Below are 22,833 nucleotides of genomic sequence, written 5' to 3' on the forward strand. Positions count from 1 at the left end.
TTTATTTGCAAAATCCATATATAATTGTGGGACAATATATACATTTGTTATTGTAAGATGGGTAAACTGGGGTGGGATGCCAGGGGAAGTAGAACTTCTGAAGGAAAACACCTGCTCGATGATGGTCCCAAGCATGAACCAGCTGGAATGGAAGAATGCTGTGGTGGCCATGTCGAGGTAAGTGTGTCTTGAATCTTAAATAATCCTCCTCTGCACATCACGGTGGGAGCCACACATGCAGACACAATGAAATCAAACATTAGACACTTTCAGGAACCTAAAATATGAGACATTATTTGGTTTGTTTTACACATTTTTGCTTACTGAATTATACCACGTGTTGTTTTATTATTTTAATGTCTTTAGTACAGTTTTAGTATTGTAAAAATAATTACAACAAAATTTCCACCTATAACACTGTATGTAACACCTACAAGTTCAGATTTTCTTATCAGGCTCCAATTTTGATATCTTTGTGTGTATTTTTCTGCAGATTCTCTCCTTCACTATACAGAGAAATCTGGGTCAAAATCATTTTATGTCAAAAACATATTTAGTATTCATTAGCAGACCAGCTTTTCTGTATGTTTTGTTTGACTAAAAATTCAGTTTTATGGCCATAGTGGGACTGAAATGACAAAGATTTATGACGTAATATTCTAAAGCTGTTTCAACTGCATTTCAGGTACTATATTAATTTTATTTTAAGTTATAATACAGTTGTGAAATGAAATAGAATGCGACATGTTTGCATTTGTATAGACTGGCGACCTGTCCAGGTGTCAGCTGGGATAGAGTCTAGCCCCCCTGTGACCCTAATGAAGATTAAGCGGCGTATAGATATATAGATATATAATATAAATTAAAAATAGATGGCATATCTCCATATGCCATCTATCTTGCAGATCTACTCTATTCCAGACTTGCATTAAACCATTTATTAACCTTAATTCTCACTGTTAATAATCCCTTGAGCAAGGCCCTTAACCGTATTTGCTTCAGAGGCGGCTTAGTATGACTGACCCTGTGCTCTGACCCCAGCTTACTAACAAGCTGGGATATACCCTAACAGAATTTCCCATTGCCAGATCAATAAGGTATATAGAATAATATAATAATTGTAAAAAATGTTTTTGGGATATGTATCAGAATCAGAATCTATTTTATCAGCAAATAATTTTTGACATATAAGGAATATAACATAATATTTTAGTGTACAACAGTAAACAATGACAAGCAGAAATTTGTGAAAGAAAGATAAAAAAAAGCAAATGCTACAAGTCAGTACATAGAAAGTGTAGCAACTCCAAGAGATTATAAGCAATAAAAAGTAATACAATTTTTACAGTAAGCATGAATGTGCACAGTATATAATATGAAATTACAAGACAATACTTTAAGATACTTGATACTATAGTCAAAGACAGCTCAAACATTTAAGGAAAGTAGTACAAAAAATTTTAAATAAACCACAATATACAAAAGTACTTGTAGAAATAGCAGGATTTACACTGAGATAAACATTCAGGACACTATTAAGCTTTTCCAAATTAAGAACACAAAATAGTAAAGCACGAAGCTACTCAGTCATTGTATGATTTCCAAAAGATAAGTCCTGATAAAAGTCCCCAGTAGTGGATTTTTAGTAGGATTGCAGTCATGTGATCATCAGCAGCTGAAGTAGCGTCCACTTGTTGTCATAGTTACAGTGACGCCATGCAGCTATCTCGCAATGATACAGAAATCTTTAACAAATCTGTGCATCCAGGCAATAAGCCGCATCACTGCCATAATCTAAACAGGTGGTCCTTGTGTCATTTCTGACATTCCCTGAAAATTTCACCCAAGTCAGTTATTCTGTTTTTGAGTAATGTTGCGCACAGACGGGAGGACAAACGTAACTCCACAGCTTTCCTTGGCGGAATAATACAATTTAAAGAGTAGGACAGAATAAACTAAATGTGTCATTAATTCTCTGTCTATTCATTGTAGTTTATCCGACCTCAAAACATGGGGCTCATGTTTTCCCTTTCTTTTTTGAACGATTTCTTGACTTTCCTTGACTTTTACTGATTAAAAAAAGGACTTCATGCCAAACACAAGTGCCGTGGAGCACAGAGTCTAACACCGTGCTCTCAGGACAGCACTGGCCGAGAACACCACCCGCTGCTGCGGGCACCTCCTCCATCACCGCGGGGTGGCGCTACAGTCCCGGTGAGTGAGATGCGGATGAGCTGCAGAAGCAGAAATCTGCTCTCATCCCTTCAGCCCACAGCGCGATGACCGTGGCGGTGTATGCGGGCTGTTAGAGATTGCTACCTTTATTGAAACTACCTCACACGGCGGAGGAGTCGCGGCTCTGGCAGCGGGAGGAAACACTGCAGCTGCTGGTCGCTGCGCTAACTGGGCTCGCTACTCGCTCCTACTGTGACCCGGACATCAGGAACAAGGTAGCCAGCTGGCTAACGTTAGCGCAGCACTAGCGTCGGCTTTTATTACCCACCGTTGAACTTATATGCATAACTGATGGTGCGTTTATCAGATAGCTTCCACATTGTGAAGTCGAGTTTAGATGATGTTTTGTTCAACGGGAGTTAGTTAGCTTAATATCCACCGTTAGCATAAATGACGCTTGCTAGCTAGCTACATCGGCTGTCAGCCCATCCCTCTGCACCGTCTATGCTAGCTTGACATACAGCTTCCTACAATTTTACTTACCTGTTATAACAAGCAGGTCTCACAACAGTTAACACTACTGCGGTATTAACTTCGAACAGAAAGTTTCTTTTTATCTACAGAAAGCATTTTTCAAGTGCTAACCTTGCTGTCTGTGTTTGCGGCTGTGTAGGGAAGCCAGCAGGCAGAATGGCTGAGCCGGAGCTTCTGCTGGACTCCAATATCAGACTGTGGGTGGTGTTGCCCATCGTCTTCATCACCTTCCTAGTCGGGGTCATACGGCATTATGTGTCCATTCTTCTTCAAAGCGACAAGAAGCTGACCTTGGAACAAGTTTCTGACAGGTAAGGATTATCTAGTTGCAAAGTGAATCACATTTACCAAACATTTGCAGTTGATTTAATGAAGTATGTGTTGCCCCATGTTCATATCCAGCCAGGTTCTTATTCGGAGCAGAATTCTCAGAGAAAATGGAAAATACATTCCCAAACAGGTAGGCATTTTAGTTTCCTATAATATACTTAAATCGACAAAATACACAAAGCTGAACCATTGCTCTTTCCATGACTACACCGGAAGGCAGTGTTACTAAACATCTCTCTGTGTTTCAGTCCTTTTTGATGAGGAAGTTCTACTTTAATAATCAAGAGGATGGATTTTTTAAGAAGACCAAACGGAAGGTTGTTCCACCCTCTCCAATGACAGGTAAATCTTTTACGTAAAGTACAAGGTGCCCTCTGATGCAATCATTAATTCTATAATCCACACAAATTAGAGAAGAACATTTATTTTATAATAGAAATGTCAATTTTATTGAAATGATTTACATGTAAAAACCCAAGTTAGGTCTACTGTCAGTAGGCTGAAGTTCTACCCTTTGACCCACTTCAAATCAAAAGGAATGGAATTTCACTGTACTCATTTAGAGTTGCTTATTCTTGTATATCATGTTTTAAGCACTGGCAATTATTGTTTTCTGCATCATAATTAATATATTACAACAAAGATAGGTTAAGAACAGCTAAGAGATGTTATAATGTTAAGTCTTATCAGTATGAATAAGCAACCACAGTGTAGCTCAGACTACACAACAGAATAAAACCCAGGCACATGTAGAGCTGCAATGATCTATCAATCAGGTGTCTACTATTATATTTTTGAGTAACTACTGAACAGAAAAGTCACCATTTTCTGTTTTAAGCTTTTTTAGATTTGTTTTTTGATGGTTTCTTTTACTCCTCTGTGACAATATACAGAATATTGTTGGGTTATGAACAAAACAAGATGTTTAAGGACATCATCTTGGACAATCATCTTGGACAAACAACACTTTCCATGATTTTCTGTCATTTTATACACAGAACAACTGATCAGTTAATTGAGAAAATAATAGATTAATCAGCAGTGTAAATGATTGTTAGTTGTACCGATGAAACAAGAGGACACAATGCCAGCTGTTAACACTCATTAGTTGCACTCTTGACTTAGATTCTGCAGGATGGACAAGTGAGTGGTGCTTGTACATGAGGTGGAGTTTGCTAAATGTGAAGGTTACTTACTTGGACTTGCATAGCTTGAGACCACCTCTGGTGAAGCACCTACTGAAGACAAACTGCCCATGCAGTCTGCAGTAGAAGCGGATGTATATCAGGACATATAATGTAGATACAGTTGACCGGTTACTTCAACTTTACAGCCATTTTCTCTACATCAGGACTAAAGCAAAAGTTTCTTGTAGTGTTTACAATATATGTGTCTAGGTTGATGCTTTATGTACGACTGTTAATGTGACTCAGTAATGTTTTCATAGTGCCGCAAACTCACTGTGCTCCAAATATTAATTACTGAGGTATTGTGCTGCTCATTGCATGTCTTCACAGATCCCAGCATGCTGACAGACATGATGAAGGGAAATGTGACCAATGTGCTTCCCATGATCCTCATCGGTGGCTGGATCAACTGGACCTTTTCAGGATTTGTAACAAGTAATGATAACTGGGTCACTGATGTTGTAGCTTGCATTGAATGATGCAGCATGCATCGAAACAACATTCAGTTTCACTTTAAAACGATGTCAGTGATATTACATGGACGTTACACACTGAGTTTTTTTGTGCTCTATTTCACACAGCTAAGGTTCCCTTCCCTCTCACGCTGCGCTTTAAGCCCATGTTGCAACAAGGAATAGAGCTGCTGTCACTGGATGCTTCCTGGTAAACCAATAAAACGAGATCTCTAGTCATATACTGTTTCAGTCATTATGTAATAATCTCAAATGCTTAAGCTAGTGCATGACCTTCCTGTGATTTGCTCTGTGTTTTTTGTGTGCATTTATTATCTAGGGTGAGCTCAGCGTCATGGTATTTCCTAAATGTGTTTGGACTTCGAAGCATGTACTCCTTAATTCTTGGCCAAGATAATGGTAAGTTTAGATAAGTGAAAGGTAATCTAAGTGTTTTATTGTGCCAGTTGGTAAAGTTTAATGACAACATAAAAATTCAGGATACTGGGGAATCATGATACTTTCTGAAATCTGTGAAATCTGGGATTGAAGAGCTTATTATTTTTTATACCCAGATATTGATGGTGTTTTCTGTGTGATTTCTTCCCTGTAGGCGCAGATCAGTCAAGGATCATGCAGGAGCAGATGAGTGGTGCTGCTATGGCCATGCCTGCAGACACGAACAAAGCTTTCAAAGTATGTACTGTGGCGTCAGCAGAAGAACTACTGAATGTGAGCTTGGGTAGTTGTTTTTCATGTGGCGTTTGTCTTTGATTTTAGGCGGAGTGGGAAGCACTGGAGCTGACTGACCATCAGTGGGCGCTGGAGAGTGTAGAGGAGGATCTGATGAGCAGGGAGCTGGACTTTGATGGCATGTTTAGCAAGGAGCTCCCAAGTGGTATCTTCTGATGGCCTAATCACATCTATTCTGAGCCTTCAGTTTAAAGTTTGATAATTGCAGGGATTTGTTTTTGTGTAAACCCACACAAGTGGAACAAATCCCTTCATGTTATGCAAAGTTTACATTAACTAATTTGTGGTCATTGTCTTTTCACATGTATTTACATTTTCATTCCTGTTCATAAATAATCTGAGATAATTTAAAATACACTGGTTCTGCTGCTGTCTCATGCATATTAGAAAGCATTGCTTTTTTGTGTCATCTTTGAGACAAGGCTATATTTGGGAGAAATTAAGTGACTTTTTGCTCATTGAAATGCATTATTATTGGCTTGCAACTGCATTCCATCAAAATGCTATTCTGTAATAGATCCTAGATAGATCAGCTGTTTTGTGTCAGCTGTCTAAAGGCAGAAGCAGGCCCAAGTATGGTCAGTTTTCAGCAAGAGGATATGTTTGTGATTGAAATATTGTGTTAATCAGTTATGTAGACAATTTATTTTGTAATGTAACTCCCTTGCATTTTGTACAGTATAAAGTCTGTTTGACTAAAAGTTTGTTTTTATTTGTTGCTGTGTAGAAAAACACATTTTAAAAAAATGAACATACAAAGAAGTAATTTGACTAATATTCCAGTCAGCTCACAGGCAATCAATTTGCAAAATTGAAGTGTTTTATTTAGCATTTATTACTAATTTGTCAATCTAATAATTCTCCTGGAGTAAAACATTTGCTGCATTTAACTGAGTGAGGATGAAGGTAGCGAGGTTTAAGAACTGAGATTTTAGAACAAATGTAGCTTAAAATTACATTTTTGAATATAGGCTTCCAGTCTTAACTTGTTGTACCTGATTTCAGTCACTGTTTGAATTTACTGTAAATTACAATATAGTTGTTAAATGCTGTTGAGCAAGATTTTTTAAAATGTAACGGCCATTAAAAATGGAGGTGCAGGTTTAATCAAGCCACTTCTTCCAACTGTAAAATTGCCAAAACAGAGATGTTTCAAAGGATATAAGCCTGTAAAGAAATGTATTTTCATCTTCAGTTGTTGCCACCTGTGTTTAGCCCCTGTCAGGTTACAGCTGAATAATCATATGTAGATACATCAAATATTGTATATTTACATGTATGCTAAACATTCAGATAAGTCAATTAAGGCTTTTTTGAAAAGTCAACAACACTAAATAAATTGTAGTTTTACTCAGGCTCTTTCACTACTGCTGCTGTGTTTTTTTTAAGGATAAATGTGCATTGTCACACACTATTATTTCTACCTGCACTGTGCATCTTCATTTTTCGTTGCCACGGTGAGTCGTAGTATCCACTGACGTACTCACAGTGAGAACATCAGTTGGACCATCAGCCGCTGTGCAGTTATTAAATCTGTAAGTCTGAGTTCAGGGCTGAGAGTTTGTTAAACTTGTATTCTGGAGCAGGCCCCTGGACACTACTGCTCATAAACGCAGTTGGCCCTGTAGTATGGTAGTGTTGTGGACTGAACACTGGAGTGCAACAGCAGCTCCGCTCCGCTGTGCAGCGACCGTAGAGGAAGAAGAAGGTTTCCAATGAGCAGCTCCCCCGAGTGCGTCTCTTCCAGCGCGTTCACGATACCGGCACACAGGCTGCATGATGGCCGAGGGAGGCGGACCCGAGTCGGGCAACGCGGCAGACTCCGACTCGGAGCCGGTAGCCGCGCAAATGCCAACACCTTCAACCGAGAGTCAAAAACAGGCTATTGGGTCCCTTTTGAAAACAACTCTGAGGAAGGGCGACGAATGGTAAGGAGTGGCAACGGCCAACGGGACCGGGGTGTTTAAGCTAGCCAACGTTAGCTAGTGAGAAACAGGAAATGCTAACATGCTAACGCTAGCAAGCTAATGACAGCGATAGTTGCACGTCTGAAATCGACAGCTGCTGTGCTACTGATATTTTGGCAGGCTAATGTTGAACAGATTAGCACGCTAGCCGCTAGTCAGTCCTACTTTGAAGTGTCTCTTTTAAGCGGTGGCTGTAGTAGTAGGCATCAGCATTAGTCGTAAACAACCAAGCCAGCTACCCAAGTGGCTCATTTGTACAGTAGTTGAACCTTAATGGCTGCTTTGTGAGAAGTTGGGCGATGTTAGCTGATGTGGTGGTAGCTAACCGGCAGATAGAATAATTTAGGCCCTGGATTCAGATTGTAGGTTCTCCTTTCAGTCAAACCGGCTCGTTATTGCTGAGTTGTGATCATGAAACGGGCCCGTTGGCGGAATTGTTACGAAATGTCTTTACCTGCTTGTCGCGACATGCCAGTTTAAGTTGTGTGATGTTTCGTTACTGGCCAGACACCTGTGTTCGCTAACATAGTTTAAGACCAAAAAAGAACATTCAGGCCGAGGCATAGTCCAACCAATGTAATAAAGAGGCTTCACTTCAGGAAATAAACAACAGAGGAATGTCAGATGAAGACACATTTCTGTTACTTCATTTGTTGAAATCGAAACCTAAGGAACCTGTTTTGAATCAGCTGCAAGCCACACAGCTAACGTGTTCAAATGGTTATTTCAATTAGCCAGGTAGTGCCTTTAGTTGATGTTTCATGGTACTGTTAGGAATGAACAACCACCCATGGCGCTTCTAGCTGAGGTTCTGTATGCGTATTAACACTGTTGTGCAGCCAAATAAATATCCTGTTAAAAGGACAAAGAACATATACTTCATCTGACTGAGACTCTGAGACTGATTCTTAAAGTGACCACACTAAAAAAAAAGACCTCCATGGCCCAACTATGTGAATCACCATGTGATTGCCTGCTATGTAAATACAAGCCTATTAACGAAAGGAGATTCTTTAGATGAGATTAAGTCAAACTAGCTCTGTGTTACTATATCTGCAAATGCCAAAGCATTTTGGTGTTACATAATGTTCTTGGATGACATATACCTGTGTGCAGTGTCTCTCTTATACCCATGCATTTTATCATCACTTGACCCTGTCTAGGTGACCAAGAAAATCCCTTATAAGATGAAAATGTTAACGCTTTTAAGAGAAGTGTCGCAAAGTGTGATGTGTTTGCCACTAAGAGTCACCAGTATTTGTGTTTTAGGTATCTAATAGACAGTCGGTGGTTCAAACAATGGAAGAAGTATGTTGGGTTTGACAGCTGGGATATGTACAACGTTGGAGAACGTAGCCTCTATCCAGGACCAATTGATAACTCTGGGCTGTTCTCAGGTAAAACTTTCTTTTTTGATTCTAATTGTGGATACAGCAAATCCCCCACTGATTAAATGAGCTATTTTTTTCCCAGCCTGTAGTCATTTTGTTTTTTTTCCCCTTAAAGACCAGGAGACTCAGGCCTTGAAAGAGCACCTTATAGATGAGCTGGACTATGTCCTTGTGCCCACTGAGGCATGGAATAAGCTTGTCAGCTGGTACGCCTGCCTTGAGGGCCAGAGACCTATCGTCAGGAAGGTAATGCTGTTGAAGGTATTTTTCATTTTGACCATGGACTATATTGCATGGACTAGGCTTTCAAATATCTTCTTTCTTCTTTAGGTGGTTGAACATGGCATGTTTGTCAAGCACTGTAAAGTGGAGGTCTATCTGCTGGAGCTGAACTTGTGTGAGAATGACAACATGGACAATGTGGTCACCCGTCATTTTAGTAAAGCTGACACTATAGGTAAGAGTTTACATGAATATTCTATGGTTTCAATCTGTGTGCTTAAGGCAACCAGATGAGTTTGAAAATAACTCAATAAATAGCTTCTTGCATTCTAAAATGTAAATGTCTATCCATAAATATTAATTCTATACCATTCTTCCAGATACTATAGAGAAGGAGATGAGGACACTGTTCAATATACCATCAGAGAAGGAGACCAGGCTCTGGAACAAATACATGAGCAACACCTATGAGCAGCTGAACAAGCCAGACAGCACTGTGCAGGATGCTGGTCTATTCCAGGGACAGGTAGTGTCGACCCTTTGTCATTCAAATAACCTTGAGATTACTAATAGAACACAGAAGATCACAGCCTGGTAACATATTGGTACTAATTGTGCATGCATAATTCATTTGCAGGCATTGCACTTACCAAGAGGAACCCCAGAGAGCCTAATGCAGTGCATTAGCCTTACAATAAAACATGTCGGGTTAAGGTTATGATGTTTAATTCTTTTTCAGACTGTCAAATAGAGGTCAGATTATAATTCAGCTTTGGTTTTGAGAGTGAAGCCTATATTGACATTGTATTGCAAGGGTGATGAAAGGCATCTCAAATATTTTGTTTCCCCTGTGCATAAGTCTTCCCTAGGCTTGGTCTCATTTTACCGCAGCAGTCACTGAACATCAGATCTGTGACAACAACTGTATATTGGAGATTTGTACAATTTTTTAGAATAAGACAGAAAGTTTAAAAAATATATTTACATACTAATTACACATCAAAGAGCAATTCATTAACCTGCCTGCAGCTGCTACAGCTTGGCAGCATTGGGAACATATAACTCAAGCCTGAGACATGACAGCTCTGACAAGAAGGTCAGGTGTCCAAGCTTTGCTTTCATTCATCTTTTTTTCCCCACAGGTGCTTGTGATTGAGCGCAAGAATGAGGATGGCACATGGCCCAGACAAGCCTCCCATCCCAAGTAAGCAAACCATTACTTTTTATTTAATCATTTGTGAAAGAGGATACAACTTGTATGCTGAATTTGAATATTAAGAGCATTTGATCAAATATATATCCGTTTACTTACGCAGGACTAAAAATTTGAGATAATTTGTTGAAATCTTCTGTTCTGAAACATGCTTTTGCTCTTGCTCACCAGATCCAGTACAACCCCATCCAGGAACTTCACTACCTCCCCAAAGCTCTCCTCAAACTCATCAGTCAGTATATCCTCAACAGTAACTAACGGTGACAGCAGCTGTAGCCCTGGATACACACTCAACAACAGCACCTCATCTAGCAACAGGCAAGAGATCTTTTCTGATTTTTTTCCACTTTCACTCTCTATTTTTCCATGCCCATGTTTTACCTCTTACTGATGTGTACTGTACAGCTTGTAAGGCACAGAAGTGGTATTCATTGATTTTATTCTCTTCAGTGGTGACGACAACGCTTTGGAAAACATGCCTACCAATTTACTACTTACTTTCTCAGCCCCTGTAATTCTCAGTTGTTACTTGGTCAAAGACTCTTTCAATATTATGATAAGTCTTAATGCCAATTACAATAAAATTCTTGCACATTCAGTATTTCTCATGCATCTCATGTATGGTAAAGACGACTAAAGGAGATTTTTATACACTAATCTAGCTTCTCAGACACAGTGAATCAGTATGTAGTCTTTGAGTTCCTTTGTTGTTGGAAGAATAAATAATTTATTTACTGTTATACACGGCCCCATTTCTTTCATTTTAAGTTTGCTTTTACTGGTTTATGTTCCATTTGCTTTCCATTGCATGTTTGTCACCCAAATTAACAGTGCGTATTAACACACTTGAAAGCATCCTGGTGTCTGATACTTACCTTAGGGTGCTGTATAATTTGAATCATATGGCGAGGTGAGAAACATGCAATGAAAGAACACACTGTTACTGTGGCAGCATACATCCATTACAGTACCATTTTGCTGCACCTATAGAAATTATTCAGGTCCAGTTCATTTTGCAGACTGTAGACTGATTAAATGAGATCAAATAATGCTCACGATGTTTTCCCCATCCATGCATATGTCAGCAGAAAACTAATAGGTGGAAATAATTGCAGAGCTTTTGAATTAGCATTGAGTTTATTTCATAAGAGTGGCATCCTTGATACTTCTTTTCGACTTAATGCAGTGTTCCTGGATACATCATAATATGTGGTACACAGAGGAAGTTTTATGCTCACACTTAAGCCAGGCACAGAGTATTAAGGGGCAAGGAGTGAAGGTCTAAAGGGAATTAAAATGTAACTGCAGAACTGACACCTGAATTCAGTGCTGACTTTGTGAAATGGCTGCACTTCAAAAGGCTTTGATCTTCCTTTGATTTCCCTGACTACCTCAAGAGGTGGTTTGAGACTTAAAGTAGCAGTTATATTTACGATTCCCATTTTAACTGCATTACAAGTAGAAAAATACCATAACTTGCATATGCAATCAAGATCTAATTTAATTAGACATAAAACACAAACAAGTTATGGAATAGAATACAGAACTGCTCTGAGCTTCTGTGATCTTAAATATTTTTTTCAGAAGTTGCACAATTGAATGTGTCACATAGTTAATAAAAACAATAGTGTGGTGTAGATGGCCCGGTCAGCATTAGTTGTTCGCACAGGTATGCTTGATGAGTGCTTACCAACAGTAACAGGTCTGCTCTTCCAACAGATTTGGAGGCTACAATTCATACAGCTCCTCCTACAACTACAGAGAGTCACAATCACAGCCTGGTCTGTGTGGTCTCAGTAATTTGGGCAATACGTGCTTCATGAACTCTGCCCTCCAGGTAAAAATTACTAGCAAATATATTTACAACATTGCCAATTTTTTTGGTATCGTCTTCATATAATCCACTTTTTTTTGTCCTCTTCCTCCAGTGCCTGAGCAATGCATCTCCACTCACAGAATACTTCCTCAATGATCAGTATGAGGCAGAGATTAATAGAGACAATCCCCTGGGAATGAGGGGAGAGATAGCGGAGGCCTATGCAGATCTAGTAAAGCAGATGTGGCTGAGCCGCAGTAGCTACGTGGCCCCACGTACCTTCAAGGTGAGTCTTGTCAAACGGCTTTATCTGAAGCGAATGCATAAAGACAGACAGAGTATATAAGAGCTACCTTTTTTATTTTTAGACCCAGGTTGGACGGTTTGCCCCCCAGTTTTCAGGCTACCAGCAGCAGGACTCACAGGAGCTGCTGGCCTTCCTGCTGGATGGGCTCCATGAAGATCTGAACCGCGTCAAAAAGAAGCCTTATCTGGCCCTGAGGGATGCAGAGGGCCGACCGGATGAGGTATATCACATCACAGAAATGGCATAATACTTGTTTTTAAAATAAAACTATGTTTTCTGTCATATTTTTTCAGGAGCATTTCATTTTGTCTCCACAGGATGAAATGTTCAGTTTGATGCTGTTATGTAATGACGCTTAAATATCTGTCTTTGTAGCGCTCCCAGCTCTACTGTGTTTTGATATATAAAATCGAAAACCATTTTACACTTGAAAGAGAATGACTAAGCTACAGTGACTGCTAGACTCCGACAGCTAGATATAGCATAGATTTTTATTTTACATCACATTATATACTTTGATCTAAACTGTTGTATAGTAACAAAGGAATGGTATTAGCTTCATCCAGTTTTACACTTTTATCATAAATTGATGTTTTTAAATGACATCTAACTGACATCTTTTTCCATTGGTTGTGGGATTACAGATTGTTGCCAAGGAAGCGTGGACAAACCACCGCTTGCGCAATGACTCCATTATAGTTGATATTTTTCATGGTCTCTTCAAATCCACATTGGTGTGCCCAGAGTGCTCCAAGGTGTCTGTTACCTTCGACCCATTCTGCTACCTCACACTGCCTCTGCCCATGAAGAAGGACCGTACCATGGAGGTTTTTTTGGTGCGATCTGACCCTCAGTCTAGACCCACACAGGTGAGTTGAAATTTATCTTATTTAGACCAGAACCCGCAATTGAACTGATACTAATCAGTTCTTAATAAGTAATGGTAAAATTCAGATTAAAAAAAATACAGGTTAGTTTTTGAACTTGCTGTTGAGTCTGAGATTAATTCAAAATGTATTGAAAGATGCAGATCACTGAGGTACTGAATCTTTTTTCTTTTTTTGTCTGGCAGTATCGGGTGGTGGTCCCCAAACTGGGTACGGTTACAGACCTGTGCAGCGCCTTGTCCAAACTCTGTGGATTCCCTCCGGAAAATGTTAGAACCTCACTTCTTCACACCATTTGTTTTATTCAATCTCCAATACCCCAAGCGTTACATTTTCTTTGTTTTATCTAATTTAACCAAAGTTTGCAATCCGCTTGTTTTTGTAGATGGTGGTGGCGGATGTTTACAATCATAGATTCCATAAAATTTACAGGCGAGATGATGGCCTCAACCAAATTATGGAAAAAGACGACATCTTTGTGTAAGTCTTGTTGACTGAAAGATGAGCTGAGAAGTCAGTTTGTGTGATCACAGTTTAATCTGAGTATAATGTGTATTTTTGTTGGTGCTCTTTGCAGGTATGAGGTACAGGAGGAGGACAGTGAGAAGATGAATCTGCCTGTATATTTCAGGGAGCGCCACTCCAAGCATGCTGGGAGCTCCACAAGCACCATGCTTTTTGGCCAGCCTTTACTCATCACCGTGCCCAGACAAAACCTCATAGCAGATGTTCTTTATGATAAGATCCTAGAGAGAATTGGGTAAGAATCTACTGTGTGGATGACAAAAAAATTAAGCCACATTACAGTGCAGTAACAGCAAGGAAGGGGGTAAAATTGATAATGACTTAATGACACAAGTATAACTAAAATGATTTAAATTCTCTTCAGACCTTTTTCTATGTTTGATTCTGGCTGCTGTTTCTGAACTATTTTTCCCTGTTCCTGTTACAGACGCTATGTAAAACACTCCCAGAGCCCAAATAGTGAAAGCAGGGCATCTGCCTCAGCCTCAGCCACCTTTGCTAGTTGCAGTCAGGCTCCTGAATGTTCCACATCATCTAGTCTCAATGCCAGTCTGGGTGGCTGTGGGAGCCCCTTGTCGGATGGGGCCTCTTGCAGTGCCAGCTCCAGTAATGGCAGCAACCACTCAGGGACCTGCAATGAAACTAATGGGCTATATGATGGTAAGTGGCTGGACACAACTGTTAACCAAACTCTAATCAAAGAGCAGTGGACAGAAAATGAAAAAATAACAAGATGTCCACTATTGTCTGTGTCTGTTTAGGTGAAGAAGAGGCCATGGACCACCAGGTGAGTCCAGAGCCAGAGAATGGTCAGTCTGAAGAGGAGGAGGAGACCTCTGACTTGGAAAATGGGTCCAAAGGAGACACGGCAAAGCTCTTCACTTTCAGCATAGTCAACTCGTATGGAACAGCCAACATCAGCCCGCTGCCCTGTGATGGAAATGTTCTCAAGCTTAATCGTCAGTGTAAAATATTTTAAACCTACGGTGTGACTCATAGTTAAACTTTTTACAGACACGTTTTGTTTACACTGCTCCTCCCACCTCTTTTCTCTGCAGCACATTCCACGGTGGCAATCGACTGGGACACAGAGTCAAAGAAACTCTGTTATGATGAACAGGAAGCGGAGGTCAGTGGTTTAAGGTTCATCAGACAATTCTGTGACACGGTAATGCAAACAGTTTATTAATATGTGTGTAAATATTGTGTGTAGGCCTATGAGAAGCATGAGAGCATGCTGCAGCCCCAAAAAAAGAAAGCCACCGTGGCTCTGAGGGAATGCATCGAGCTCTTTACAACCATGGAGACTCTGGGAGAACACGACCCATGGTAAGGCTTTATCAGCACAGCATACTATCTAACTTCCGCCTTTTCCACTAGCTTTGTCTTCTAAATCCAATCCTTTTTGTTTAGGTATTGTCCAACATGTAAGAAGCACCAACAGGCCACAAAAAAATTTGACTTGTGGTCGCTGCCTCGCATTCTGGTAGTTCACCTAAAACGTTTCTCCTACAATCGATGTTGGAGGGACAAGCTGGACACAGTGGTGGACTTTCCCATCAGGTATGCAGGAAGGAGTTCTCGTTCATCTTAAAGTCAAGGGATTGAAGACGGTTCTTAATTAATTTAAAAAAGCTGTATTCTGGTGTTGTTGCAAAGGAGTTCTTGTGCCCCTTTAATCATGGAATGTACCATATCATACCCTTAACTATGCCCCTATATACACTTATGAGGGCGGGCTGGAGCTTGTCCCATCTAACCTTGAGTTATTGTCCGGTACACCCTGGACAACCAGTTGTGCTCACATTCACACCAGTGACCAATTTAGAATCTAAACCCAGATAGTGAAAATTCTAAAGAGTTTTTTTAGTGAAAATCCAAAACATTTTGTTAGAATCAGCAACCAGCCTCACAGTCACTATCATTTACTCTGTTGGCGTTTTTTCCTTTTGCTTCTTCATACTACCTAAAATTATTTGGCTACATTTGGGCACCCAATGACCATACAGATTACAGCACATACATAATGGCAATGTCCTCAGTTCGTGATCATCAGGACATTTGTTAGATGTTACACCTCATTTCTGTCTGTCTCCCCACTTGCTCTATTAATAAAGGCAAAATGCAAATAATAATAATTTTAAAAAAAAACTTCATAAAGTACCCTCCACAGCCATTTTATTGACATTGACTTCAATTGACCACTTCTAAGTATTGTAACCTCATGCAGGGGTGATGATAAAACAGAAAAAAAACCCTTTTGTTACTTAAAACGTGAATGAAAAATATCTCAAAATAGTTATAACCACAACCTAAACTCTCTGTAAAAATAATGAAAATCAGTGATGCAATCAGGTTTTTATGCACATTTTTTCCATTAAAAAAAAAAACACCCTTCATACTGGCGATGTGAATACTGTATTGTACCAAGCAAACTGAACATGCTCTTGTTTTATTGTGAACACCAGAGGGAGCTAAAAATCACAGAATAAATCAACCAGAGGTCTGATCGATTAAGTATTGATTGCGCTTCCAAGAAGTGGAGTCCTGTCTCTGTGTTGACATCATACTTCAAAGAATGATCAGGTCCATGTTCTTACCACCCCTTGTTTTTATGATCTGTAATCTTCAACGCTGTGTTGTGAAATTGAGATGTTACCTCAGGATTGTGTGGCCTAACAGCTACATGTTTCACTCCTGGAATGAAGCATATATTGACCTCTGTAGAGGAACTTGATCCACCAGAAACAATGAAGCAGAGAAAACGTTGCTGCAATCCTGCTTTAAAAAAGGCTGAGTCATGCTTACTAAGGAAGCCTTAATCATACAGTAGGCCTACATGCAGTGCCTCCCCTTTCATTTCTTGTCTATGTTTTCTTCAACTGATGGTGTTTTCTTTGCCAGGGATCTGAACATGTCCGAGTTTGTGTGTGACCCTAAGGCCACCCCCTACATCTATGACCTTATTGCAGTGTCAAACCACTATGGAGGAATGGGAGGGGGTCACTGTAAGTCACTTATTTCTCTATTTTTTTCTGTTTGATTTTTTGAAAATTACTTTTTTGAATGGAAAACAAAATCCAAAATCACTCCACAGCAACATGCAATGAAGAACTTATTCTTACTTTAACCTTTTAAAATTTCGACTAGTAATAAAGCTGATTTCTAGTCCGTGTGACAACGCCCTGTTTAGTCTTCAAACATGTGAGCAATATTAGTCAACAGATGGGGTGCTGAAGTGTTCACTTTGTCTCCATGGACACTGCAATCGGTTAAATTTTAATGCAACAACAAGCTTCACATGTCATTGTTCCCTCTGGAACTGAGTCATATTTTCCTGCATGTGCTTTGTCTGTTTGTAGCAAACTGGTGTGATAAGATTGTTAGACCTTTTCCTGGTTAAGGAACAACCTGAATAGTTGTCCATTAACACTACCTCCCCTCTGTCTGACAGACACGGCTTATGGCAAGAATAAAGTGGATGGAAAGTGGCATTACTTTGATGACAGCAGTGTCTCGTCTGCCTCAGAGGACCAGATTGTGGTGAGCTGTGACTCTCAAATGTTGAATACTTGCAGTGATGCAGTATTTGTTGCACCTTTTTAATCATAATAATGATGTTCAATAGAGATGATAGTCCCCAGCCTTCTTAGCTTTATATCTGTGGTGTCAGGTGTTCCTCTTCATGCAGTGTAATCGTATCCTTGTCTTTCTGTTGCAGACTAAAGCGGCCTACGTGCTGTTCTATCAACGCAGAGATGAGGAAAGCTCTTCCAAACCTCAGCCTTCGGCCTCGTTAGGAGGAGCCCCTGAGCCAGCCGATGACCACATGGACACAAACTGAGGAGCCCTGACGCAAAGGGACACACACTGAAAACGCATATGGCAAATAGAGACACTCGGACGCACACACAAAGTTACTTTAGTGACAGAGGACTCCACAGACTTAACATTATTAACCCTACCTTCCCCGTATTTTATTTGATTTCTGTCTTGTATGTTGTCAACTAGAGCCAACAGCCTTGTCAGAAGAGTGAACTGAGAGACTTCCTCCCTGCAGCGGGTGGCCTACTGATTTCTGAACATAGTTTACTAGTCTGGAACTAAGAGGAACATAAATGGATTTAGATCCTCTCACTGGATGAACAGAATGTTAGAAGTGCCCTCATGCGTAGATAAACAAATGTTTCTGTTGCCCACAAGAACAGCCAGAAATATTTAAAAAAAAAAAAAAAAAAAAAAGCCAAATGCACATATTGTTTCAACCAAAGCGTTCCAACATATTTATGATAAAATGAACCAACTGTTAAGATGTTAGCTGGACACTGGCATTGTGCCTGATTTATCTCTAATATTCTTGCTGTGCTGAGGTGAATGCAAACTTTTAAGTGTGTGATGTGCGCACAGAACAATACATGCCACACTTGTTGAAAGAACCTGTGACCTTATGCCACCTGTGTAAAGTGGATCCTGGTAAAAGAGGAGATCCTGCTGCTTCAGAGTAGCTGTTACAGCTGTGCTCCTGGCCTGCTGGATCTGAGTGTGATCTAAAACACAGAGGGGATGTCTTGTTTCAAGGTTTTTAACATCTCGGTCTTGACGTGAGTTGTGGCAGGAGCTGTTTTTTTGACCTCGCTCTTGGTCGGCCATCATTATTTGTTTGACGCACAGCATGGGCTCCGGTGTCTCTCTTATGAGAGGAGTCTTACCCTGCTAACAATTTTTATTTTCTTTCTCTTTTTTTCATTTTGTAATCACAATGCAAAAGCGGCCTTTCAATTCCTGCAACCTGACTAAAAGGAGGCACTTTGAATTCCCCACGAGTACATTATCTACCTGCTTCTGGTGTATCTAGACATGACAGAAATGTATGGTTTGGCCTTAACATTAAGTGTTACGGTCTGTCATACACTTCCAGATCATTTTAATGTGTCTTTTAAGCATAATTTGATTGCTGCCTGATTGGACCCCTAGCTCACCTTGCAATGGCTTGTCCTTATTAGTCTTGTACAATAATGCAGCTCTGTATTGAAATGGCTATGTTATTTGATATCTTCAAAGCACACTGAGTGAAGCAAAATAAACTAGTATAAAAGTGGTGCTTTATTCATGAAACTTGAACTTGCTCCCAGTCATGAGGAACAGTCTCCATGTGTTATCAGATGGGGCAGGACAGCAGTACCTTAACAGCATTCTCACTGAATGCAGGCACTTTGAGCCAGTTGTTTTCCTTCCATTGATCTTAGTACTCTACTCTGCTGTCAAGAAAAATACATCCAAGTTGTTTCTGGTGATAAAACAAATTAACAGTCCCTTTATTTAGTCTTAATGTAGTCTTTATAGACATAAAATGATCCCAGGACGCACAGTTATTACAGGTGGCTTGAATGTGATCGACTTCAGTATAAAATAGAATGACTTCAGTTACGCTCAATAACAAAGGTCTTCTAGTAAAACCAGGTGGCAGTTAGTACTTAATGTATCTATTCTCATAAGTCTTGTTCTGTGGCATAAGTTCTGCACTTTGTTGCATAATGGCATGTTAATATGTAGAGTCTCCAAGTGCCCTGTCTGCTGGTTGGTCCTGCCATCATTATGTCGTTCAGAAATGACTACCTAAATATAATCATTTATGCCTATGACATAGAAAAGCTTTACATCATATCTGTAATCCTAGATCCTTTATCGAAATCAAAATTCAGCTGCCAAATGCAGAAGATGTTTGTTTTCTTCCCCCCACGAAAATCGTGACAGCAAATCAAAAATAACTGAAGAGATGTAAATAATCACACTATTTTAAATAGGTGTATAAATTCTTGTCCTCATATTTATCTTATTGCCGATATCTACAGTTTTTGTTTTTAACTGAGGAATATTTGAATTCAAAGTACAATAAAGACTGGAAGCCTAAACAAGGTGGTTTGTTTGAACTGAGTGCACACAACACCAAAGCTGTGACTGTCTACAGAAACTAGTTCTGAAATACCCATTTCTGCGTCTGCAAAATGACCCGTGTTTGCAGGTGATGCAATATGTTATTGTACTTGGATTCAGAAATATTTGAATTCAAAGTACAATAAAAACTGGGAGCATCAACAAGGTGGTTTGGTTGGACTAAGTGCATGCGCTGTAACCCCACGCTAAAGTCGGAGCTCTTGTGCAAGGTTGCAGTTGCTTAACATCCCCGTCTGTGTTGCAACATTACCTACCATTTACAGGTGATGCAACCGGAATTACCTGCAATTCATGCTGACAAGTTACAAAGTGAACTATAATCTGTAACTGGGTGTGGGCAGGAAAAACCAACATGTAATCACACTAAGTGCAGCTGTGTGCAAAGCTGTGATTTGCTGAGTATTTTAACACTTTTTCTTTTCCGATGATGTGAAAGATCAAATCAAATACAACAGAAAAGAGTTTATATTTAAACTGTGAGACTGGTTTCAGGTTGAATAAACGATCTAAAACCTTAATTCATTTAGAGGCAGACAGTGAAAGTCGTGAAAAAATACATTTATTGGTCCTCTTCATACGTCACGCCAACTGTGCTTTATGTGCACCCAGTGCAGCTACAAAAGTTCTGCCTTTTACGCTTTATCAGATTACCTCCACACAACTTGGTTTCAGAGGATGTCTTCATTTAGTAAAAGAACACAACAGTAGCCATCAAGTACAAGAGAGCACAGGTGGTGTGGAAATGTCTGCACCATCTACAGAAACTATGGAGGGAAAACAGTGAGAACTTGTGTTCAAAGGCTGGTGCAAGTGGAAGCTGTAGGACGGCTGAGCATCTTGGAGGATTCCTTATTTTGCCTGACTGAGGAGCTTCTTGATGTCTCCTTCAATGTCGCTGGTGAGGAACCTCCTGCTGTAGCGCTTGAAGGGAACTCCATCCGGGCCGATGAGGAACTTCTCAAAGTTCCAGGCCACGTCGTTCCTGCAGACCGGGCTCCAGATGATCAGCTTGGGGTCGCTAATCAGGGCTGATGGGTCGTCGCTGGGGAACGGGAGACTCTCCCTCAGGAACACAAACAAGGGATCGGCGTTCTTTCCGTTCACATCCACCTTCTCAAGGAGCTGAAACTTTGGCTCAAAGCCGTTTCCAGGACGGACGTACTTCAGAGACAGGAGGATTTCTTCATTCTTGCAGTTCTCCTGCGTGGGTTGATGACACCATTAGTGTTTGTTTATAAAGCAGGTTGTGTTTATTCAACTGTTAACCAGGCCCACTGACATGTTTGATTTCCTACTTCCTACGAAGCCTTGAGATCAACCCATAACATCATCTATTAAAGAGCAACTAATATAATTAGTATAAACACCTTCTTCCCGGCTTATTGTACGCACAAAGAAAGCTTGATGAATGAAGGCATTGTGACATGAGGAACAAGTTGCTCAACCACAAGTTCCTCATTGCCTAAACTTTACTTAGAGCTCAAACTGCACCACTAACACGCTCACATTAAAAATTAATGCTTGAACTTAAGACTCACTTCTCATTACTGGATGTTGCAGTTGGAAGTTGAATAAAACTTAACCTTAAATATGCCAGTAAACTTGGAAAATCAGCTGAATGAGAGGAAGTACAGATAAAAGATGTTTAGTTTCCATCAAAGTGGACTGTTAACATGTGCAATAGCAACAAAGAGATATTTGCAATATAATCATGTGTAAATGTTAATTAATTAGTGGTTGGTAGCTGCCTCGATATCTCAGCTTTTGTCTGTTATGTCCACTAAGTGTTATCGTTTTGGGTTTTTTTTTTTTTTAAATATATATATATATATGTTTTTGTTCAGTTATGGTCTTATGATGTTCTCTAATTTTGATCTGCCAATGGGACTTGAGACGGAAATTAGCCGTATGGCTACAATCTATCGTATTTACACGAAAATGTACATCAATACGAATTGTCCCATTTTAAAAATAAATGAATAAATGAAATGAAATGAAACAGTAATGTTATATTTAATGTGCTCAGTGGCACATTTTAAGAATTACCACCTTAAGGCGCAGGTGGATACTAAGTGCTCACCTGATGGCCGAACTGGTTGCAGGGCACTCCCAGGATAACGAGCCCCTTGTCGGCGTACCGCTGGTGGAGCTCGTTCATCTGGGTGTAATCCCTGGTGGTCGTACCTCAGAGAGACGCCACATTCTCAATGAGGACCACTTTGCCCTGAAGGGACGAGAAGTTAAACGTTTCCCCCGTCAACAGCTTGGCCGTGAGGTCGTAAAATTTCGCAGCCATTCTTCTTCTTTCTCCCTTTCTTATGAGATACAAAACCTCCTTCACACGTTTCTGTCTGCCTCCTTCAGGTGCAGCTGACGGTCTTATACCGTCAAAGAGTTTGTATTAGCTGTCAAGATAATTCACTCCCTGCAACCTGCAGCACGGCCTGCATACGGTCTGGAGTTGTGAAGTTACATGAGGACAATGTACAGTAGACAGTATTCCAGTGGATATGTACAGTACTTTTTGCACTATGAACAGCATTCTCTGCTTTTTACACTGTATCATGCAATTATAATTTTTGCACTACTGTCTTTATATATACCTTTCCAGCTTGTAAATATCTGTATATTCTGTGTTATATTTGTTTTATTACTACTATTTTTTAACATGAGATACCCAATCCGATACCCAATCTGAGCCGAACAAATTTATCTTGGTCTCATCAGTCCAAAGAATGTGCTCCCAATATTCATCAAACTTCTTTTTGTGTTCTTTAGTAAAGTTTGTTATTGCAGTTTTGTGCAAAAGAGTGAGCAACAGTCTTTTTTCTTGGTAGCGTCCATGCATTTAACGGCCTTCAATGGTCTAAACTCTTACAGACACTCTGATTATCACTGATAATTCCTGTGCTAGGCCTGCTCTGTTTTTCACAGCTAGTTTATACAAGTAGTGCACTGTCTGTGGCATCATTTTAAGAGGATGATTGCTGCGGCTCTGATTAGTGGTATTATGACTCTTTCAATACCTCCCGATTACTGCTGCAACTGTGTGTGCCACTGACTTTTGGCTGGTTTTGAATCATTCAACATTGAGGTGATGCTGTTATGTGTAATACAGT

General features: G+C 40.0%; 3 protein-coding genes across 3 annotated transcripts; 2 read left to right on the forward strand and 1 right to left on the reverse strand.

Annotated features, from left to right (window-relative positions):
• The first annotated feature begins 2,212 nt into the window (after nucleotides 1–2,212).
• Nucleotides 2,213–6,786, forward strand: emc3 (ER membrane protein complex subunit 3). Its single transcript, XM_023290312.3, has 9 exons — nucleotides 2,213–2,450; nucleotides 2,849–3,020; nucleotides 3,112–3,169; nucleotides 3,288–3,381; nucleotides 4,557–4,661; nucleotides 4,808–4,889; nucleotides 5,019–5,098; nucleotides 5,292–5,374; nucleotides 5,459–6,786. The coding sequence occupies exons 2-9, from the start codon at nucleotides 2,866–2,868 to the stop codon at nucleotides 5,585–5,587; spliced, it is 786 nt and encodes a 261-aa protein (XP_023146080.1). The 5' UTR covers nucleotides 2,213–2,450; nucleotides 2,849–2,865; the 3' UTR covers nucleotides 5,588–6,786.
• A 350-nt stretch (nucleotides 6,787–7,136) lies between these two features.
• On the forward strand, nucleotides 7,137–18,857 carry usp4 (ubiquitin specific peptidase 4 (proto-oncogene)). The gene is made up of 22 exons (XM_023290367.3): nucleotides 7,137–7,359; nucleotides 8,668–8,795; nucleotides 8,905–9,035; nucleotides 9,120–9,246; nucleotides 9,392–9,537; nucleotides 10,154–10,215; nucleotides 10,396–10,542; nucleotides 11,944–12,061; nucleotides 12,153–12,326; nucleotides 12,409–12,567; nucleotides 12,992–13,216; nucleotides 13,420–13,503; nucleotides 13,620–13,714; nucleotides 13,812–13,994; nucleotides 14,187–14,419; nucleotides 14,521–14,718; nucleotides 14,818–14,888; nucleotides 14,973–15,088; nucleotides 15,173–15,322; nucleotides 16,664–16,767; nucleotides 17,214–17,302; nucleotides 17,481–18,857. Exons 1-22 carry the CDS (start codon nucleotides 7,208–7,210, stop codon nucleotides 17,601–17,603), a joined length of 3,015 nt encoding a protein of 1,004 aa, XP_023146135.2. The 5' UTR covers nucleotides 7,137–7,207; the 3' UTR covers nucleotides 17,604–18,857.
• Nucleotides 18,858–20,257: 1,400 nt separating this feature from the next.
• Nucleotides 20,258–22,068, reverse strand: gpx1b (glutathione peroxidase 1b). The gene is made up of 2 exons (XM_023290378.3): nucleotides 21,795–22,068; nucleotides 20,258–20,914 (listed from the first exon to the last, which is right to left on the reverse strand). Exons 1-2 carry the CDS (start codon nucleotides 22,008–22,010, stop codon nucleotides 20,564–20,566), a joined length of 567 nt encoding a protein of 188 aa, XP_023146146.1. The 5' UTR covers nucleotides 22,011–22,068; the 3' UTR covers nucleotides 20,258–20,563.
• Between the last annotated feature and the right edge of the window lie 765 nt (nucleotides 22,069–22,833).

The sequence above is a fragment of the Amphiprion ocellaris genome, chromosome 5 (assembly GCF_022539595.1).
Source record: "Amphiprion ocellaris isolate individual 3 ecotype Okinawa chromosome 5, ASM2253959v1, whole genome shotgun sequence".
NCBI lineage: Eukaryota > Metazoa > Chordata > Actinopteri > Pomacentridae > Amphiprion > Amphiprion ocellaris.